General features: G+C 34.4%; 1 protein-coding gene across 1 annotated transcript; it reads left to right on the top strand.

Moving 5' to 3' along the window:
* The first annotated feature begins 15,566 nt into the window (after positions 1-15,566).
* On the top strand, positions 15,567-18,656 carry LOC110792838 (probable xyloglucan endotransglucosylase/hydrolase protein 8). Its single transcript, XM_021997660.2, has 4 exons — positions 15,567-15,859; positions 15,974-16,074; positions 16,856-17,058; positions 18,101-18,656. The coding sequence occupies exons 1-4, from the start codon at positions 15,664-15,666 to the stop codon at positions 18,501-18,503; spliced, it is 903 nt and encodes a 300-aa protein (XP_021853352.2). The 5' UTR covers positions 15,567-15,663; the 3' UTR covers positions 18,504-18,656.
* Positions 18,657-19,348: the final 692 nt, after the last annotated feature.

The following is a 19,348-nucleotide window of genomic DNA, read 5'->3' on the forward strand; positions in this document are numbered from 1 at the left end:
TGATGGATCATAAAGACTTTTCCTATAATTTCTAAAACAAAATGCTCAACTACCACCAAACTAAACCAAATTCGTCAAAGCTATTGAAAAGTAATTTCAGAATATCTTTTCATAATATATCTAAAGAGTTCTTAAACTCAGTGGGAGCTTAGTGTTTGTTATTCAACAAACTAAGGCCCAAGTCTAGATATATGTTTCATTGTGATTTATTCAAATGAGACACAAGGGTATTGTTTCTACCACGAATTTTTGAGAACATAATGTTTGTTTGCTCGAAATAATGTCCTTTTGGAGATTCGTTTCCAAAATGACAAGTGGGAGAAAATAGACCTCGAAAATCTTCGAGACGAACAACAAACATAAACGGACATTCCGGAGGCTTTTCGAAGTGCTTCAGAAAATCCGAACTTATTCTTTAAGGACTTTAGAAGTGGCTTTAAAGAATAGACATCTCTTAGAAGACTTTACAAGTGCTTCAAGGAGAACAGAATATTCAAAGGACTTTCAAATGGCTATTGATATTCTATTGTTTGATGTTCTATACCCAAGTAGGCATAGAATTCAAGTCACTGAAACTATGAGATTCTTCTATTAGATAGTAAAGAAACATAGAGATCAGGTCAATGAAACTATGAGATTCTTCTATTAAATAGTGAAGAAACCTACAACTTGCAGTCAAACTATTATCATGTAGATTAATGAGTTTGTGACTTGTAAGAAAGCTATGACGAAACCTAGATTCCCTAAAATGGTTAGAGGCCATATATAGACTCAAATGTTTTAAATGGTTAGAGGCCATAAAACATACTCAATGTTTTGATGACAAAATTAAAATTTTGTTGATTTGCAAGAATAGTTTCACATCTATTGGTTGCAAGTTTGTTTTAAAGATAAAAACCATCAAACATGGAATTGTGTTCACACACAAAGCTAGATTAGTTGCTAAAGGTTACAAGCAAATTCATGGTATGGATTGTGTTGAAACCTCATGCAAAATCGTAATGCTTAAGTCTATAATTCAAGCAATAATTGCATATTGGTACATATGGCAATTGGATGACAAAACGTATTCCTCAATCAAATGTTGGAATATAATATGTACATGGCATGTCATAGAATTTGTGGATCCAAATAAATGCTTGAAAAGGAAAGCTAGCTTATGAAATCTAAGTCCAGATTTAAGCAAGTAATTGGGAATTAGAACTGTATTTTAGTGAAGCTAATAAGTATTTTAGTTTCATAAGATGTACATGATTCTTATAGATATATAAGAAGGTTAGTGGGAGTACATAAAACTTAATTGGTCCTATGTGTATCACACACATATCTCTCTATTGTGAAATAACATTCAAATGCTAATGACTTAGATTTGAAATTATTCATCAATAATGGACCATGGCGAAACTTAGTACATACTGGGTATTAAGATCTATTTACAAAGATCTTATGATATTGTTTTAGATTAAGTAATGGCATTTACTAAATCAAACACGAAAGTCTCCATTGGAGATATTCGACCCATGTGAATAAATCTAAGTAAAGAATGTTTGAACTATGTATAAGCATTTACTAAGTTAAACATCAAAGAGTCTAAATGAGATTCTTAACCTATATTATATGTCAAAGAATTTAGCTGGATTCAGTATCTACTAAAATTGAATGAGCTAAAGTTACATGAATAGAATTCAATTGGGAATTATTCTGCAAAAGAATTTATCATGTATGATATAATATGAGGATCGCCAAAAACGTATCGTATGACTTTAAGGCATGACGAACATATACCAATCTCTATTGATCTAAGTGAAGATCAACTAGATTGAGACCAAGAATACTTATGGTACTTGAAAAGGTACATAGGAATAGTTCTTGATTCAAGGAAATAAAGATACGCTAAATATTGATGCTACACGCATAAACACTGGCAAAGGATCAAGCAAGACCCTTTGGAGTTAACCATTGATAAGGACGAGCTATAGAGCATCGTGTTTTGAAATGGCAACATGGATTGGAGACCATGAGTTGTTGCGTGGGAAATTAAAATATTAATTTCTATGTTCTAAGATATAGTTGGAGAGTCTTCCACATATCTATGAACTGCTTGGATAGGTAAATCCAAACAAAGCATCACTAGCAACCTATGCAGTTGAAGTAAAAGTAATTATTGCCTAAGAAGCAATAAAACAGGGTTGTTTAAAGTTCTTCACTGAACTTGGGTAGATCACCTATCTGCTGGCTTGATGGTTCTTCATTGAAAAATGCGTGGAACCACTCTTGAAGCAAGAAAAACGTCTGCTAACTTAATGGTTCTTCATTGCAAAATGCGTAGAACCACTAATGTAGTAAGAAAGACTAGATCACATAATAAACAAACTCGAAAAGATCTTATCATCATATCTCAAAGAACATTCGATGAAAAGGATGTTAAGATTGGCAAAGCATGATAACTAAACCTATGCAACAAGTGAGAAGCAACACTCACATTGTCGCACTGGAAATCAAGCATAGCTTTGAATTCCATGAATTGTTTTAGAAAATGGGTTTGAGGCCCATGGTTGTAAAACACTGGGGTTGAACATTTATCATATATGAAATGTATTTTCATATTCCATTTAATCTTGGTTTAGTATTAAATGATGAGTCCCTTCAAATTTGACGATATATTCAAGATAGACTGTCAGGACCAGTCCTGTGACTAAGAAATGTCTATCAAGTGAACTTGAATGTCAAAGGTTGAAAATGGTCCCTAATCGGAGTTTTCTATAAAATTGGACGCATAGAAAACGTTAGACGATTAGAATGCAAGATGACTAGTAGTTCTGTTTCTTGAACTATGTGGACATGGCAATGTCATAATCATTTGCATAGATACTTACTTTGGGAAGACTAGTATCGGACAAGACCTATGAAACTTTACTGTAAGAGATGAAAGTCTGTCATAAGTAAATTTCATTAAATTATTAGACACTAAATCCTCAATACCTGAGTGATTTGAGATTACTTGTTTGAGAACTGGTTGCTTTGACGTTGACCAACCGTCGCACCGTAAAAGGAGGCTATAAAGGCAACGCTCAGGTAATCACCTATCAAACGAAGTCTAATCTCAAGATCGCAAGATTGGGATTGTCCTCCCATAAATCGGGATGAGATGCTTAAAAGTTGTACAAGGCCACTCGGAGAGCTAGAAACTGTGAAATGCATGGCCGTGCTCGGATGAATCATAGGCTATGATTATCTGTTTATTTGATCAGTTGAACTCTGAAACCGAGGAACACCTCTGGACATAATAAGGATGACAACTCTTACCTTATGTTCAAGAGCAAGCATCGAGCGACAAAGGAATTAGGAAATGCACACTTGTCCCTAAGGACAAGTGGGAGACTGAAGGAAATAATGCCCTTGGTCCAAGTATGCATTCTATGTTAAGTCTAATAAATGCGGTTCAGTATTAATTAACAAGTTAATAATTCAGTGAGATCAAGTGAGCTGAATGCCTAGCTAGAGGCCGCTTCAGTTCAAGTGGAATTAATGATATTAATCCACAGCTTACTCTTGACTGAACCCGTAGGGTCACACAAATAGTACGTAAACGGATCAAGTATTTAATGGCATTAAATACTCCATCTATGAATATTCGGAACCGACGGATCTTGGTTTCAGTGGGAGCTAAGATCGTCACAGGCAAGAAATGAATACTCCGGAAACGATGATATTGCCGGAAACGGAAATATGGATCGTATCGGAAATATGAATATTATCCAAGTCGTAGATGTTGCCGGAAACGGAAACATGGTACGTATCGGAAAATATTATTGGAAATGGAAATATTACCAGAATCGGAAATATTGCCGGAAACGGAAATATTGTCAGAATCGGAAATATTGCCGGAATCGGAAAATAATTCCGGAAACGGAAATATTAAATATTTGTTCGAAACGGAAATTAATTCCGGAATCGGAAATATTAAATATTGTTCGTATCGGAAATAGATTCCGGAAATGGAAATTTAATCGGAAGCGTATCGTACGAATTAGCATCGGACGAGGCCTGCCGGACGAAGGCCCAGCACGAAGCCAGGCCGTCGCCCAGCAAGCACGCACGCCACAAGCCCAGCGCGCGCCAAGGCCACGGATGCGTGGGCCTTGCTGCGTGGGCTGCAGCTCGCACGCATGGGCAGTCCTTGTGGCTGCCGTGTGTGTGTGAGTTTGTGCTCATGCGTGATTCCTGAATCTGCAAGAGTCAGTATATGATTAAATGTCTATTCCTAATTGGATAAATTAATTAAATAGAATTCATGTAGGATTCTAATTCCAATTAATTCGCATCCTACTAGGATTACGATTCCTTTTCCATAACTCTATAAATAAAGGCCTAGGGGTCATAATTTATATACAAGTTTCAAAGTATTCAAAAGTGAGTTTTTTGAGAGAGAATCAAACACACATCTTGCTCAAAAGTGCCGAAATTTTCTAGTACCTTAAGGGCGATTCTAGTTGGTCAATCTTAAGGCGGATCCGGACGTGCTGTGGACTATCTACGGAGGGACGACACTTGGAGTCCTAAAAGACTTGTTCTTGTTCGGTTCGGGCGCAGCTAGGGAGGGCACGCAACAAAGAGTATGCATCTAATTATGCTATATGATTATGTGTAAATAATATGTTTCCTGGGTTAATGGTTGTTTCCGCATGATCTATGTAAATGTCATATGTATCATAACCTAACACTGAAATTTTCAAATTAAACATTCAAAACGATCTAATCGTAACGCAAACATCCTACGCGTTGCACGCCCATGGGCCGTACGCACACAGCCATTGCTGGCCATGTGCGCGCAGCCCATGCGCTCGTCGCATAGCTGCTGCTTTCCTATCGCAAGCCTCCGCACGCACTGATGCTCGCTGCGCGCGCCAGCGCTCATCGCACGCGAGCTATCGCTCGCAGTGCGCGCGCGCGACATCGCTCGCTGGGCGCGCGACATCGCTCGCTGGGCGCGCGACATCGCTCGCTGGGCGCGCGACATCGCTCGCTGGGCGCGCGACATCGCTCGCTGTGCGCGCGAGCCATCGCTCGCTGGGCGCGCGACATCGCTCGCTGGGCGCGCGAGCCATCGCTCGCTGGGCGCGCGACATCGCTCGCTGGGCGCGCGACATCGCTCGCTGTGCGCGCGACATCGCTCGCTGGGCGGGCGACATCGCGCGCTGTGCGCGCGAGTAATGCTGGGCGCAGCGCTCGTGGCACGCGAGCTTGCGCTCGCTGCACGCGAGGCTGCGCGCTCTTTTGCGAGGCAGCGCGCGTTGTGGCGCAGCTCGCTTGCTGCCCACACGCCACTGCCTTGGCTCGCTCTTCGCCCATGCCTATTCGTTCATTGCTCGTGGCACACGACACAAGGCAGGGCTGCTGCCTTGTGCTCGTGCACTACGCCCTTGCTCATTGCATTCGTGCCGCACGGGCGACGAGCTCCCTTGCTCGTCGTCGCATGCCCGCATTATACAACACCCCTTAAGGGTAACACGAAGCGTCCATTGCTTCGTGCGTGCAAGTTTTATGAACGAATCGCATAAAAATTAAAAATTTATATTTAAAATTAATGACAAATTAATAAATAATATTAATTTCATAATTTTAGGGCGAAAAAATCGAAAATTTATTATCCAATTGATTTCCGATTGTTATGGATTCAAGTCTAGGTCATAAAAATTTAAAATTTATCGTAAATTTACAATTTTTATGGTGGTTTTTAATCATAGGTTTCTAATTAAATTACAATTAATTATGAAAATCAAATTAATTCTAAATTATTCTAATTTTCAACAAATTAATCATAATTACAAATTAGATTGCATAATTAACAAGACTAGGCATTCAAACTTGTTAAACATATGCAGTAGGTCAATCAAAAATTCAAGATTTATCAACAAGAATCGCAAATATTTAATTTAACATCTTAAATTTACGAAATTTTGCATTCGAAAAACTAAAACCTTCGAAAAGTCATAGTTAGGCTTCGAATTTGAGAATTCTGGGTTCGGCAGAAAAATACTATTTTTGTCAAAATTTTAGAATGCCTTTTACATGCGGAATTGACACAAAAATCACTCAATTCGGATGAGTAACGAAGAAACTGCCGAAAAACTGCGTACGTATAATTAAATAAACGCAATTTGCAATTAATTAACAATTACGAAAATTAATCACCCCTTTTAATTCTTGCAAATTTGTAATATTTAACCATGTTCATGCAATTTAGATTATGAAAATAATAAGGGGCTCGTGATACCACTGTTAGGTTATGATTCATATGACAGTTCATAAATCATGCGGAAAAACCATAAAGCCAGGAAACATATTATTTACACATAATCATTTAGCATAGTTTAGATGCATACTCTTTGTTGCGTGCCTTCCCTAGCTGCGCCCGAACCGAACAAGAACAAGTCTTTAGGACTCCAAGTGTCGTCCCTCCGTAGATAGTCCACAGCACGTCCGGATCCGCCTTAAGATTGACCAACTAGAATCGCCCTTAAGGTTCTAATATTTTCGGTTAGGTAGGCAAGAATATTGGCTGATTTTTCTGCTTAAAAATCTTAGTTTTGAATACTTAAAACTTGTGTATAAATAATGACCCCTAGGCCTTTATTTATAGAGTTATGGAAAAGGAATCGTAATCCTAGTAGGATACGAATTAATTGAAATTAGAATCCTACATGAATTCTATTTAATTAATTTATCCAATTAGGAATAGAAATTTAATCATACACTAACTCTTGTAGATTTAGGAATCGCGCATGAGCACAAACTCACACACACACGACAGCCACAAGGGCTGCCCATGCGCGTGCGAGCAGCAGCCCACGCAGCGCGGCCCACGCATCCGTGGCCTTGGCGCGCGCTGGGCCTGCCTTGCGGTAGGCCTGGGCGCTGCCTTGGCTGGGCTTGTGGCGCGCGTGCTTGCTGGGCGATGGCCCGGCTTCGTGCTGGGCCTTCGTCCGGCAGGCCTCGTCCGATGCTAATTCGTACGATACGCTTCCGATTAAATTTCCAGTTCCGGAATTTATTTCCGATACGAACAATATTTAATATTTCCGATTCCGGAATTAATTTCCGTTTCGAACAAATATTTAATATTTCCGTTTCCGGAATTATTTTCCGATTCCGGTAATATTTCCGATTCTGACAATATTTCCGTTTCCGGCAATATTTCCGATTCTGGTAATATTTCCATTTCCAATAATATTTTCCGATACGTACCATGTTTCCGTTTCCGGCAACATCTACGACTTGGATAATATTCATATTTCCGATACGATCCATATTTCCGTTTCCGGCAATATCATCGTTTCCGGAGTATTCATTTCTTGCCTGTGACGATCTTAGCTCCCATTGAAACCAAGATCCGTCGGTTCCGAATATTCATAGATGGAGTATTTAATGCCATTAAATACTTGATCCGTTTACGTACTATTTGTGTGACCCTACGGGTTCTGTCAAGAGTAAGCTGTGGATTAATATCATTAATTCCACTTGAACTGAAGCGGCCTCTAGCTAGGCATTCAGCTCACTTGATCTCACTGAATTATTAACTTGTTAATTAATACTGAACCGCATTTATTAGACTTAACATAGAATGCATACTTGGACCAAGGGCATTATTTCCTTCAATAGGGCTTTAGATTGGAACGTTGTTGATCGGCAGCTGATCTTGCGTTAACACGACAATTTATTAACGACACCATCTATATGGACACATATTTACAAAATATTAATTCCACTAAAAGTAAAATCCAGAGCAATGTCCGGACCACACACTAGTTAAATTAATACTCCGTAAATAACAAGCTATGAATTGAAATTGCTTAGATTGGAACTTTAATGGTATTTATGTAACCAAGCATGTTGGTCAGTCATTGGCAAAATCTTTAATCTTTGCTTAACTCACTTTAATGGTATTTATGTAACTTCTCCTCAAGACAGCCAGACGACAAAATTTATTGGGCTACTAACTTAATTAGAATCTTTAATCTTTGCTTAACTCACTTTAACCACTTGCGATTAGTACTCCTTACATTGTGTGCTTCAAAGATTTGAACTTAATTTATTGTGTTCCAAAAATTTGGATCAACTCAAGGTTAGACACAAATACAAGATTTGAACTTAATTTATTGTGTTCCAAAAATTTGGATCAACTCAAGGTTAGACACAAATACCTTAAGATTATACGGAGTAATATTTATGAGATAATTACAGCAGAATTGTGGAAATACAAAAGAAATATATGATGGCCAATTGTGTCTTTAAGTAGCCATAAAATCATGGAATAAATTGGTTTTGATTGAATAGAAAATTAGAAATATCTACCTTAAATTTGAAGATCTATTAAGTAATACGAGGTCATATAACTTTGGATGCAGAGAAGAACATAAATTTATGTGGGTATATATACTTCACACAAGAAATTACATTGTTGACTGTAAGATGTAACGTAAACTACATGTTAGGTGTAGAGTGTGACATAAATTACACATTAAGTGCAACATCTAATTTATACCATTCCCTCATGCATTGCACTCAATAATATAGTTTGTGCCTTTGTGGTGTGTGTGTATACCTTTGATCAAATCTTCGAACAAATTGATTCTGTTTGAAAAGAAAATTGTAAATTTTCCAACTTTTGGAGATCTGTTAAGTAGTAAGGAGTCATATTTGGTCTCAATTTCACCAACTATTATTGGGCTGCCGAAGAACACCATAATTTTAAGTTGATTTATGAAGTTAACACCACAAACTGCATGTTAGGTGCACCATTTCACTTACATCATTCACCCATGCAATAATATTTTATTATTTTACACTCAACAATATAATTTATATTGTGTATCGGTGCATGTTAGGCAGGGGCGGTGCCAGTAAGGGTTCAGTGGGTTCAACTAAACCCTTACTGGACAGGAAAGAAATATATGTTATCTGCCGCTGATATTTAACATAATAAACCAGGTAGCACAGTGGTTTTGAGATCTGCAACCTGCAGTAAAGACTAGGGTTCGAGACCCTTGTAGTGGCTATTGTGATTATTTTTTTAATTTATGTTTCCTTTCCTCCTCTTCTTATTTGTTTTTCTTTTACACTTGAAACAAAAAACCTCTCCACTAATTTTCTTAGTTTACTAAGTACTTTTTGCAAATTTATTCAATTAAAGTATTGAACTATATGTGTTTGAATTCATAAATTTAAAGAGTTGGGGTTTGAAACTTTGAATATTTTGGTGTAAAAAATTGCTAACTTGGAATTAAAATTGAAATTTATGATTTTGAATAGATTGACCTGAGATGAAGGGTTTAGATTGAGATTCTTTAGGAAAGATCGTATGTTAAAGTTTCAAAAAATCTAATTCAAGACCACTTGAACCACCTTCAATGAACATCCAACACCCCAAAGTGAACCTCCAACACCTCAAAATGAACCTCTAATACAAGAAAATGAAAACTCGTAGAGTTCGATTATAGTTCTTTTAGTATTGTTGTAATAGAACAAGTGTACCATCAAATTGTTAGTTGTAAAATAAATTTTAATTATAATGTTTGATTTTATTAGGCGCACGTTTGAAAATTCCGAACCCTTATGCATAAAATCCTGGCACCGCCACTGATGTTAGGTGCACCTTACATCCAAGGGTATTTTAATGTCCATTAGTAATTCCGATTATATTTTTTTCCTCACAAATAACGAGAAAATATAAGAGAGTATACACTACACCCGGATACATTTAATATGTTCTATCATTTGAGTAATCAAATCCTTTAAACTTACAATAAGAAAGCTCAAAACCGACACATTCATTGACTCATTCCAGTTGTCAAGGTGATGGTGGTAAAGTTTAAGTTAAATTAAGATTAATGAATTAATGGAAAGGGCCAATGCCTAGATCACGTTCTCACATACTATTGAGTATTGATACTAGCAATTGGGCCCCATTTTGATGGAATTCTTACGACAAGAGATGGTGCTTATTCATGGGCAGCCTGGATTTTCTCACTCCCACTTCCCCAATTGGCTATGTAATCTAGTCTGTCTGACTGTCTCTACTTATTTAACACAAGAACATAATTGGGCACTTAATTAAATTTCACTAATAATCCTTTCAATCCCACTTGTATGGACCCGGTCCATGCTAAAATTAGCGTGGACCAGGGTGTTTCTGTAAATTAACAATCAGGAATATTTCACGTGACCTAACATACCTCCTTCCCCTAGCTTCTTTCTCTCCCTTCCCTCTACACTACCCCTTCCATTTTCTCTCTCCTCCTTTCCCCCATGGCTTCCAAGTAGAACCAGCCTATTTATAACGACGATGATTCAACAATGATGATGATCATGTCAGTGAGCCTCTCAATGGTGGTGTTCCCAACGACGATATTACCGTTGATTCCGATTCTTCTTTCGGCGACCGCAGAGATTCCACCGCTGTACCAATAATTAACAATATATTTATGCATCCTGGAAGTTCTTGTAAATATGGTTAGGATACGAGAATATGAAGAGGCACTATTGCAAAATTGCAACAGTAGAGAAGGCGAGCACTCATAATCCTTGGCTGCTCCGCTTTTGATATTCAGGGAATTCAAAATTGATGTGGGCCGAAAGGCTATTGGGTAACTACCTTTAAAATTGTTACTAGAACTTGTGGATATGGCCTGGCTTCTTCATCATGAGTTATATCCTATAGAAATAGTTAGTACTCCGTAGTAAATATTTATATAGTGTAGAAATAGTTATTCTTCAATATCATATTATGACTCTTTCTATTTTATAGTTACTATTATATATCATATAATTACTGAAATAAAAAAGATTAACTATATCAAAAGTAAGAGTAATTATATTCATTCTTGCAGACAAAAAAGAGTAAATTATAGAAACTATATGTTCTGTAAAGTAACTATATTTTCAGCATAGTTACTATGAAAAAATAATAATATAGTCTTTCCGATAATAATAACTATTCCATCCAAATGGTAACTATATCATGTAGAAAAGTAATTTTAATTGAAAAACAATTACTATAAAAATAAGAATAATTATATACTCATTCTTGCAGACAAAAAGAGTAAATTATAGAAACTATAGGTTATGTAAAGTAACTATATCTTCAGAATAATAACTATGAAAAAAATATAGTCATTTCGATAAGAATAACTATTCTATCCAAAGAGTAACTATATCATATAGAAAAGTAATTTTAACTGTAAAACAATTACTATAAAAATAAGAATAATTATATACTCATTCTTGCAGACAAAAAGAGTAAATTATAGAAACTATAGGTTCTATAAAGTAACTATATCTTCAGAATAGTACCTATGAAAAAAAATTATAGTCATTTCGATAAGAATAACTATTTTATCCAAAGAGTAAATATATCATATAGAAAAGTAATTTTAACCGTATAACAATTACTACGAAGTATATTTTAAAATAACAATATAATATAGATGCTTTAGAGGTCATATAGTAACTTTTTCGATTATAGTTACTATTATTTCATATAATTACTGGAAAAAAAAGAGTAACTATATTAAAAGTAAGAGTAATTATAACTCTTGAACAATAATATAATTAAGAAAACATTAACTACATGATTAGTTGTTTTTAGCTACGACACTCTAATTATTTACATCTATTCAGACACATTAAACTCAAATGTTTTTGAACTAAAAAGTACTAATCGTCACGTCCACGTCCCTTCTTTACACCAACACGTCCTCTCCTTCGACGTCCGCGTCCTCTCTTTTCTCTACCACGTCCTTGGTTTTCATTGTTGTCAAAATTTCTTCTTGTTCTTCTCCTTCTTTTGTTTTTCTTGCAGAAGTTATTCTTCATTCTAGATGAATCATCTTTGTATTTCTGAATTAATAATATATAAACTAAGTTAATAATTTAACATTTAAGTGTGAAAAAATGACATAGTAACTTATGTAAAACATATAGTTTTTATTATGCATCATACAGTAACTCTTAGAACTAATGATGGTAAGATATTCGTAGAATTGCAGATATAGTTATTGTTATAGTCATATAGTTACTGTCATAATAATATAGTCACTCTTATTACTAATAACATAGAGACAAAAAAAAGAACATAAAAAGAACAAAATGATAGCACAGTAACTATTAAAAACATGTAGTTACTATTATACATGATATAGTATATTTTATTATTAATGATAGTCATATATTACTAGAGTTGCATATATAATTATTGTTATGATCATATAGGTAATGTGATCATAACATAGTAACTCCTATTAATAATAAGATAGAGGACAACAAAGAACATAAAAAGAACAATATAATATACGAAGTACATAATAATTATATCACACATATAGTTACTATTATACAAGATATAATACCTATAAATATTATTGATGGTCATTTAGTCACATAGTTGCAGACATAGTTGGTGTGATAATAATATAGTAACTCTATTACTAAAAATATAGAATAAACATAAAAAACATGCACATAACATAATAAACTAACATAGTACCTATTTCAAACATATAGTAACTATATAAAACATACAATAACTATTGAAAAAAAATAAACATATGGTAATAAATCATGATAAAATAAACATAATACCTATTTCAAACATATAGTAACTATATAAATAATATAGTAACTATTGAAGAAAATAAACATATGGTAACAAATCATGATAAAATAAACATAGTACCTATTTCAAAAATATAGTAACTATATAAAACATGTAGTAACTATATAAAACATATAGGGACTATTATAATAATATGGTAACTATTGTACACATATAGTAACTATTATAATCATATATCCACTATCTAAAAAGCGAACAAAAACATACTCTAAATAACATAGTACATAATGTAATCGTATAGTAACTATTATTTATCAAAGTCACTATAAACTGGTCATAACATAATAACTATCTTAAACACATAGTTATGGTTTAAAACTTAAAATAACTTTCTAAAAAATATAATAACTATTTTAAACATATAGTTACTCTTTTAAAGTTATAGTAACTTTTTAAAATATATAGTTACTCTAAAAACTACTACTAACATAAACGCAACGAACATTCCAGTGGCTATTAAAAATACTATTTCGCAACATAAATTAAAGGTAACTATATCATTTATATACTAACTATGTGAAACACTAACCCTAATTTCAACAAAACAACAAACATTTCAAATCACTCAACAAAATAATAACTATTGTACACATATAGTAACTACTGTACACATATAGTAACCGTTAAAATAATATAGTAACTATTGTACACACATTGTAACCATTAAAATTACATAGTACCTCTTTAAACCGTATAGTTACTGTAATACTCATATAGTTACTATTTAAGATCGTGAAGTCATTGATCGAATTCGCGAAGTGAAAACAATATTTCGGCAAAACACAAACATTAATTTCTCCAAAACAACAAATATTTTCAATTTTAAATAAAAATAGACTAATTTTTTTTTAAAAAACAACAAACCGAGATGTGATCTCTAAAAATTCTTGCGAAGATTTGTAGACGAGTGCAAATTCTTCATTCGGTTTCCGCAACGACGAACCTCCTTCTTGATCTACTAATTCCTCCAATTTTTCCTCATCTAATAGATCCAATTATAAGAATTATAAGATAATTACGAAGAAAAAAGAACAGAACCTAGAAATTTGGGCTAAATTTGAAAAAGCATAGAGAGAAAATGAAGAGAGAGAAATGAAAGAGAAATGAACAGAATGCAGATCTGAAATTTTGAAAAATAAAAAAGTTTAAAACGTATATAAAGTGGGCAAGACACAAATCGCATTGAAACTGTACAAAACACATAGTAGCTCTTTAAAACACATAGTTACTGTAATACGCATATAGTTACTATTTAAAATTACAAAATAACTGTCACGTGACAGTTACTCATATTACCCATACAAATTACTCTGTTGCCCTGGTCCACGCTAAGTTAGCGTGGACCAGGTTTATATTAGTGTAAATATAATCCTTTTATTCTTTGAAAATACTTGGAATATATACATGTGAATTCTGACAACTTTCTTCTTAACTAGGTTGAGTTATCATGATAATTATAAAATTGCATTACATAAATAGTATCTTATTCGGACTCGGATGTGTATACGGTATACATATACGTTTATGAGTGTCTGAAACGGATATTTTGTGAAAAAAATGCATTTTGGTCAAAAATAAAGTGATAAGTGTAAATATCCATGTTTAAGTGGCGAGAATTTGACATGGATATTTGAAATAAAATGAGAAGTCCAGAAAATATAGAATAAATATAATGAATCTTTCCACTCCGTGTTATTAACCTTTAACTATTGAATGTTCACTGTCTATTTTCACTTTATTGTCGACACTCTACTACTCTAGCATCATTATTCGCAAAATTATGCACCTTAATATTACTCGAAATGTCTTTTATAAAAAAAGCTAATGTACTACTTTTGTGTGTACGTAAATATCTAACTATTAAATAGGATTATAGGAGTAAATATCTAATTATTAAATCATAGGAGTAATAAAGATAAGATATATATTTAAAGCAATAGGCATATGCCGACCTTTTCCTTTAACTTAAAAGTATAGTGCCATTGCCACGATCAATCTAAAATTTGCTTGATTAGTGGCATCAAGTAACAATTACCCTAAATAAATAAATTATAGATGATTATAATTGAAAAATGATATATGCAATTTTAAGATCAATATGTAAGAGATTAAAAATAAAAATATTTATTTATATTAAACATTAATTACACTTAGGGGTGTGCAAAAATTGGTCAGGATCGAAAAATGGATCGGACCGGACCGACCCAGATCGGATCGGACCAGATTGAAGGCAATCGGTCCGGTCTTCGGGTCAAGAAATATCAAATTTCGGTCTTCGGTCCGGTCCGGTCCAAAACCCGATTTTGGACCGGACCGATATTTCCTTAATAAAATATAATATAAACTATTCAAAAATTTAATTATCTGCTTTATTATGTTTTAAATATTACTATATTGTGATATATTTTATTTTATCTTACAAAAAAGCCCTTAAATAATTATTTTTTTAAAAATATAATGTTTCTTTTTGACCATAATTTGTAGAAAAAATAAAAAATATATAGAAATAGGTCTATAAAAAATTTAGATTTTGGATTGATTTTCGGTCCGGTCCAAGCATGATCGGTCCGTCTTCGGGTCTTGAATATCAAAATTTCAGCCTTCGGTCAGATCCGGATCGGTCCGATCCGGTCAAAGTTTGAACCGATAAACACCCCTTATTACACTGGTGGACACATGATTTTATTATACATTCCTATATTAATTACAATTTTAAAAAATATACTTGTACATGCTTATTTGTAACACCAAAGACTGTATATGTCATTACCGGCGACATAATTAAGGGGAAAGGTGTATTATTTCACGAATTAAAAATAAAAACAATTATTGCTAGATGACAATATTATAAAAATAAGAAAAAAACAAAAAGTAACCCAAATTTTAAATCTACCCAAACTCACTCTATACAAAGCAGAGCCAATTTAAAAAAACAGAGCATTCACTGATCTGCTCTTCTTCAGAGGTAAAGTGGAAAAAAACACAAAAAAATGGAGAAAAGAGTAATTAAAATGGCAATTCCTCTGCTTTTTGCAGCATTAATGGCTGAAATTCTTGCACCAGCTTCAGCAGTTTCATTGTCAAAAGGATCATTCGAAGATAACTTCGATATCATGTTTTCTGAGAGTAATTTCAAAACTTCTAAAGATGGGCAGATCTGGTTTCTCTCCTTAGACAAAACAAGTGGTAAAATTAATCATAATTTTGTTTATTTTTTATGCATTTGATATTAATACTACATTCATCAAAAAATCAATTCTATTTGATTCTTCAATTTATATTTGTATTTTGATTTTTCAGGATGTGGGTTTCAAACTAAACAAAAGTACAGATTTGGGTGGTTTAGTATGAGGCTCAAATTGGTGGGTGGTGATTCTGCTGGTGTTGTCACTGCTTATTATGTAAGTTCTTTTCATTACTAAGTTGTCAAAATATGTCTTGAATCGTTCAAATTCCCTTCCGAACAACCCAACACGGTGTATCTGTTATTATGAATTAGGATTATCTGTTTGGGGTCTATTTTTATGTGTCTAGAGAGTAGTAGTAAAATGATCGAAATTTGGGCCGGGTCGGGTTGGGCTTTAACACCAAAGCCCAAATCCACAAATTTAATACGGGCTAAATAGGGCTTTGGTCTAAGAATGCGTATTTGAGGATGACCAAACCCGTACTCTTTGGGTCGGGTATAGTTGATCAAGTATAAGACGTAGCTAACACATTGTTATGTTAAATCTCCGTTCTTTATTATCTTTATGCTTCCGTTATAACCTATACTCCCTCCATCCTTTAATACTCGCACCGATTTTCTTTTCAGGTCGTCCCTTACTACTTACACCGCTTTTATAAATGAATTTTTTTTACCAATATTATATTATTTCTCACACTTAACTACCCACTCCCTGTAAAAATTCATTTAAAATTCACACCCCACTACACTTACACATTTCCCACTAATTATATTAAAAAAAATACCCCACTGTCAACTATTGCCCATTAAATTAATAGGTCAATTCAAATGTCTTAAACCTCACACCGGTTTGACCGGTGCGAGTATTAAGGGACAGTGAGAGTAGTCAATAGTCAATAGTGTAATTTCAACTAGCAATGTGACCACTAAATCCAGACAAAGGGAGTAAATTTCAAGGGGATTAATGGGGTTCAGAAATGTATATTTTATTGCAGATGTGCACAGATGTTGAAGCATCACCAACAAGAGATGAGCTAGATTTCGAGTTTTTAGGGAACAGAACAGGGGAACCTTATTTGATTCAGACAAATGTGTACAAGAATGGAACTGGAGGAAGAGAAATGAGACATGTTTTATGGTTTGATCCAACTGAGGATTATCACACTTACTCTGTTCTTTGGAACGCCCACCAAATTGTGTAAGTTTTATTTCTTGTTTCTTTCGGTTGTTTCATGGTTAGATACTTACTTGGCAGACTACACATCATCAGAATATTTTTACTATTAATGCACTATTTTTACTATGAATATACGTAAATAAGCATGTCAGGTCATCACTGTAACACGGCTTAAAGGTCGCATGTTGCGACCTATATCATTTTCATACTTAGATTGGACTTTGTTTTGGGTGTGTAAAATGTTCGAGTAACACCCTAAATAATGCATCAAAAATTGGCTCTATGGGTGACAGACGTGTTGGGTCGAGTCGTATTTGTGATGGTTCTTGTGCTTATTCTTTGGTGTTCACAAAATTAATAAAAGAAAATAAAATATGTAAAAGATTGGATGATTGCATATTATGACGAATTGATCCAACGAGTTTTGTCCGGGTTGGTTTTGTATGATTTTCTTAATTTTGTTATCAAAATTGGCGCGGGTGTGAAAAACGGGTATTGGGTTGAGTCATGTTCGTTTTGGGTCCCGTGCTCATTTTGTGTAATTCATATACTTGATTAAAAACTATGAGAAGGTTGGGTGATGGCATAATATGAAAAATTGATAAAAATGAGTCGTGTTCGGGTTAGTTTTGTATGTTGTTGAATCCATGTTTTCTCTAAGTAACTTTGTGTTGGTGGTGTGTTGGTTTTGGCCGTGCATGTTGTCATGTCATGTGTCAGAGACTATCAGCTACAATTGGCCGTCATGTTTTAGGAATATGCTTTCAAATTTCATTTTTACATCTTTATAGTGTCATTGAAAAATATTAATCCCTTCGTTCCTAAATATTTGGAAAATTTCGACATGTGTACTGTTCATACGTTAATTTTGACCATATTTTCTTACTAATATATACATATCAAACGTTATTGTGTAATACGGAGAATGTTTATGGATTACTCTTGATGTACATTTTTCAAAAATCAATTGTTTTTGTTAAATCACATGTAATTACGGTCAAGCTAGTCTTTACAAGTGTGTCAGTCAAAGTATTTGAATTCCCTAATGTACGTATATGAACAGATTTTTCGTTGATCGAGTACCAATAAGAGTATACAAAAACAATGGCAAACCAAACAACTTCTTCCCCGACGAGAAGCCAATGTACTTATTCTCGAGCATATGGAACGCCGACGACTGGGCCACGAGAGGCGGTCTCGAGAAAACCGACTGGAAAAAGGCGCCATTCGTGTCGTCGTACAAGGACTTTAGTGTCGATGGGTGCCAATGGGAAGACCCTTATCCTGCATGTGTCTCTACAACAACCAAAAACTGGTGGGATCAAGAGCCTTCTTGGCACTTAAGTGATTCACAAAAGAAGGATTATGCTTGGGTGAAGAGGAATCTTGTTATCTATGATTATTGCCAAGATGCTCAAAGATACACTTCTCCAATGGAAGAGTGTGATTTGAGTCCTTGGGAATAATTAATTTTATGGTCATTGGTTAATTTCATGGCATATAGCAATTCTTCATCCAAGTGTATCAATTTTGAGCTTTGTTTGAGCGTGTATTACATGTGTAATTTATTATTCGTATTCTTTATTATTTATAACGACAAAACAATTTTTTTTCCCTTATGACGAGGAGTTTTACCCGTCTTTAACGAGTGGACTAATCTCTCTACGGGAGTTTGCATGAGTTAGTGGCGGACCCAGGAGTTGTAATGGTAGGCACTATGGATCTGTTTGACCACATACTTGAAAAACATACCAAAACAAAAAATTCATAAAAAGTTCCATTCTAGTTAAGCCACAAATTATAGAATTACAAATTTGGGAGTTGTATTGGACTCACATATTTCATTACAATAATTCCTTAATTACTAATTACTATAATAAAATACCCTCTTATATTTTTTTCGATGCAAGCAGAGACTAAAATAAAAAAACAGTTAAAACGTTAAAGGAGGGTAAATTACATCAGACAAATACATCGGTGATATGTCCAAAAATAAACATTGTTTGTTAAAAAATTAGTCGTCCTACAAAATCTTGCGCATCTATCTGCAACCTTTTTAGTTTTTACCATTCCGTTGCTCGAATTCGAGTCTATGCCCACCAACCTTCTGGATCAGCTCCCTGCATTGTGTAGCAATTAAAAAATTATCATCTTTGATTCCCGTAACATTCACCTTCTTTTGGGAGAAGAGTGTTATAGGGAAACCAACCTGTTGGGAGTCCGAGCACACAATGATATTATTCTAGCCCTTTTTCTCGATAGCCTGTAGCCCCAAAAGGATGGCCTTGAGCTCACCCATAACGACTGATTG

The sequence above is a fragment of the Spinacia oleracea genome, chromosome 6 (genome assembly GCF_020520425.1).
Source record: "Spinacia oleracea cultivar Varoflay chromosome 6, BTI_SOV_V1, whole genome shotgun sequence".
Lineage (NCBI taxonomy): Eukaryota > Viridiplantae > Streptophyta > Magnoliopsida > Caryophyllales > Amaranthaceae > Spinacia > Spinacia oleracea.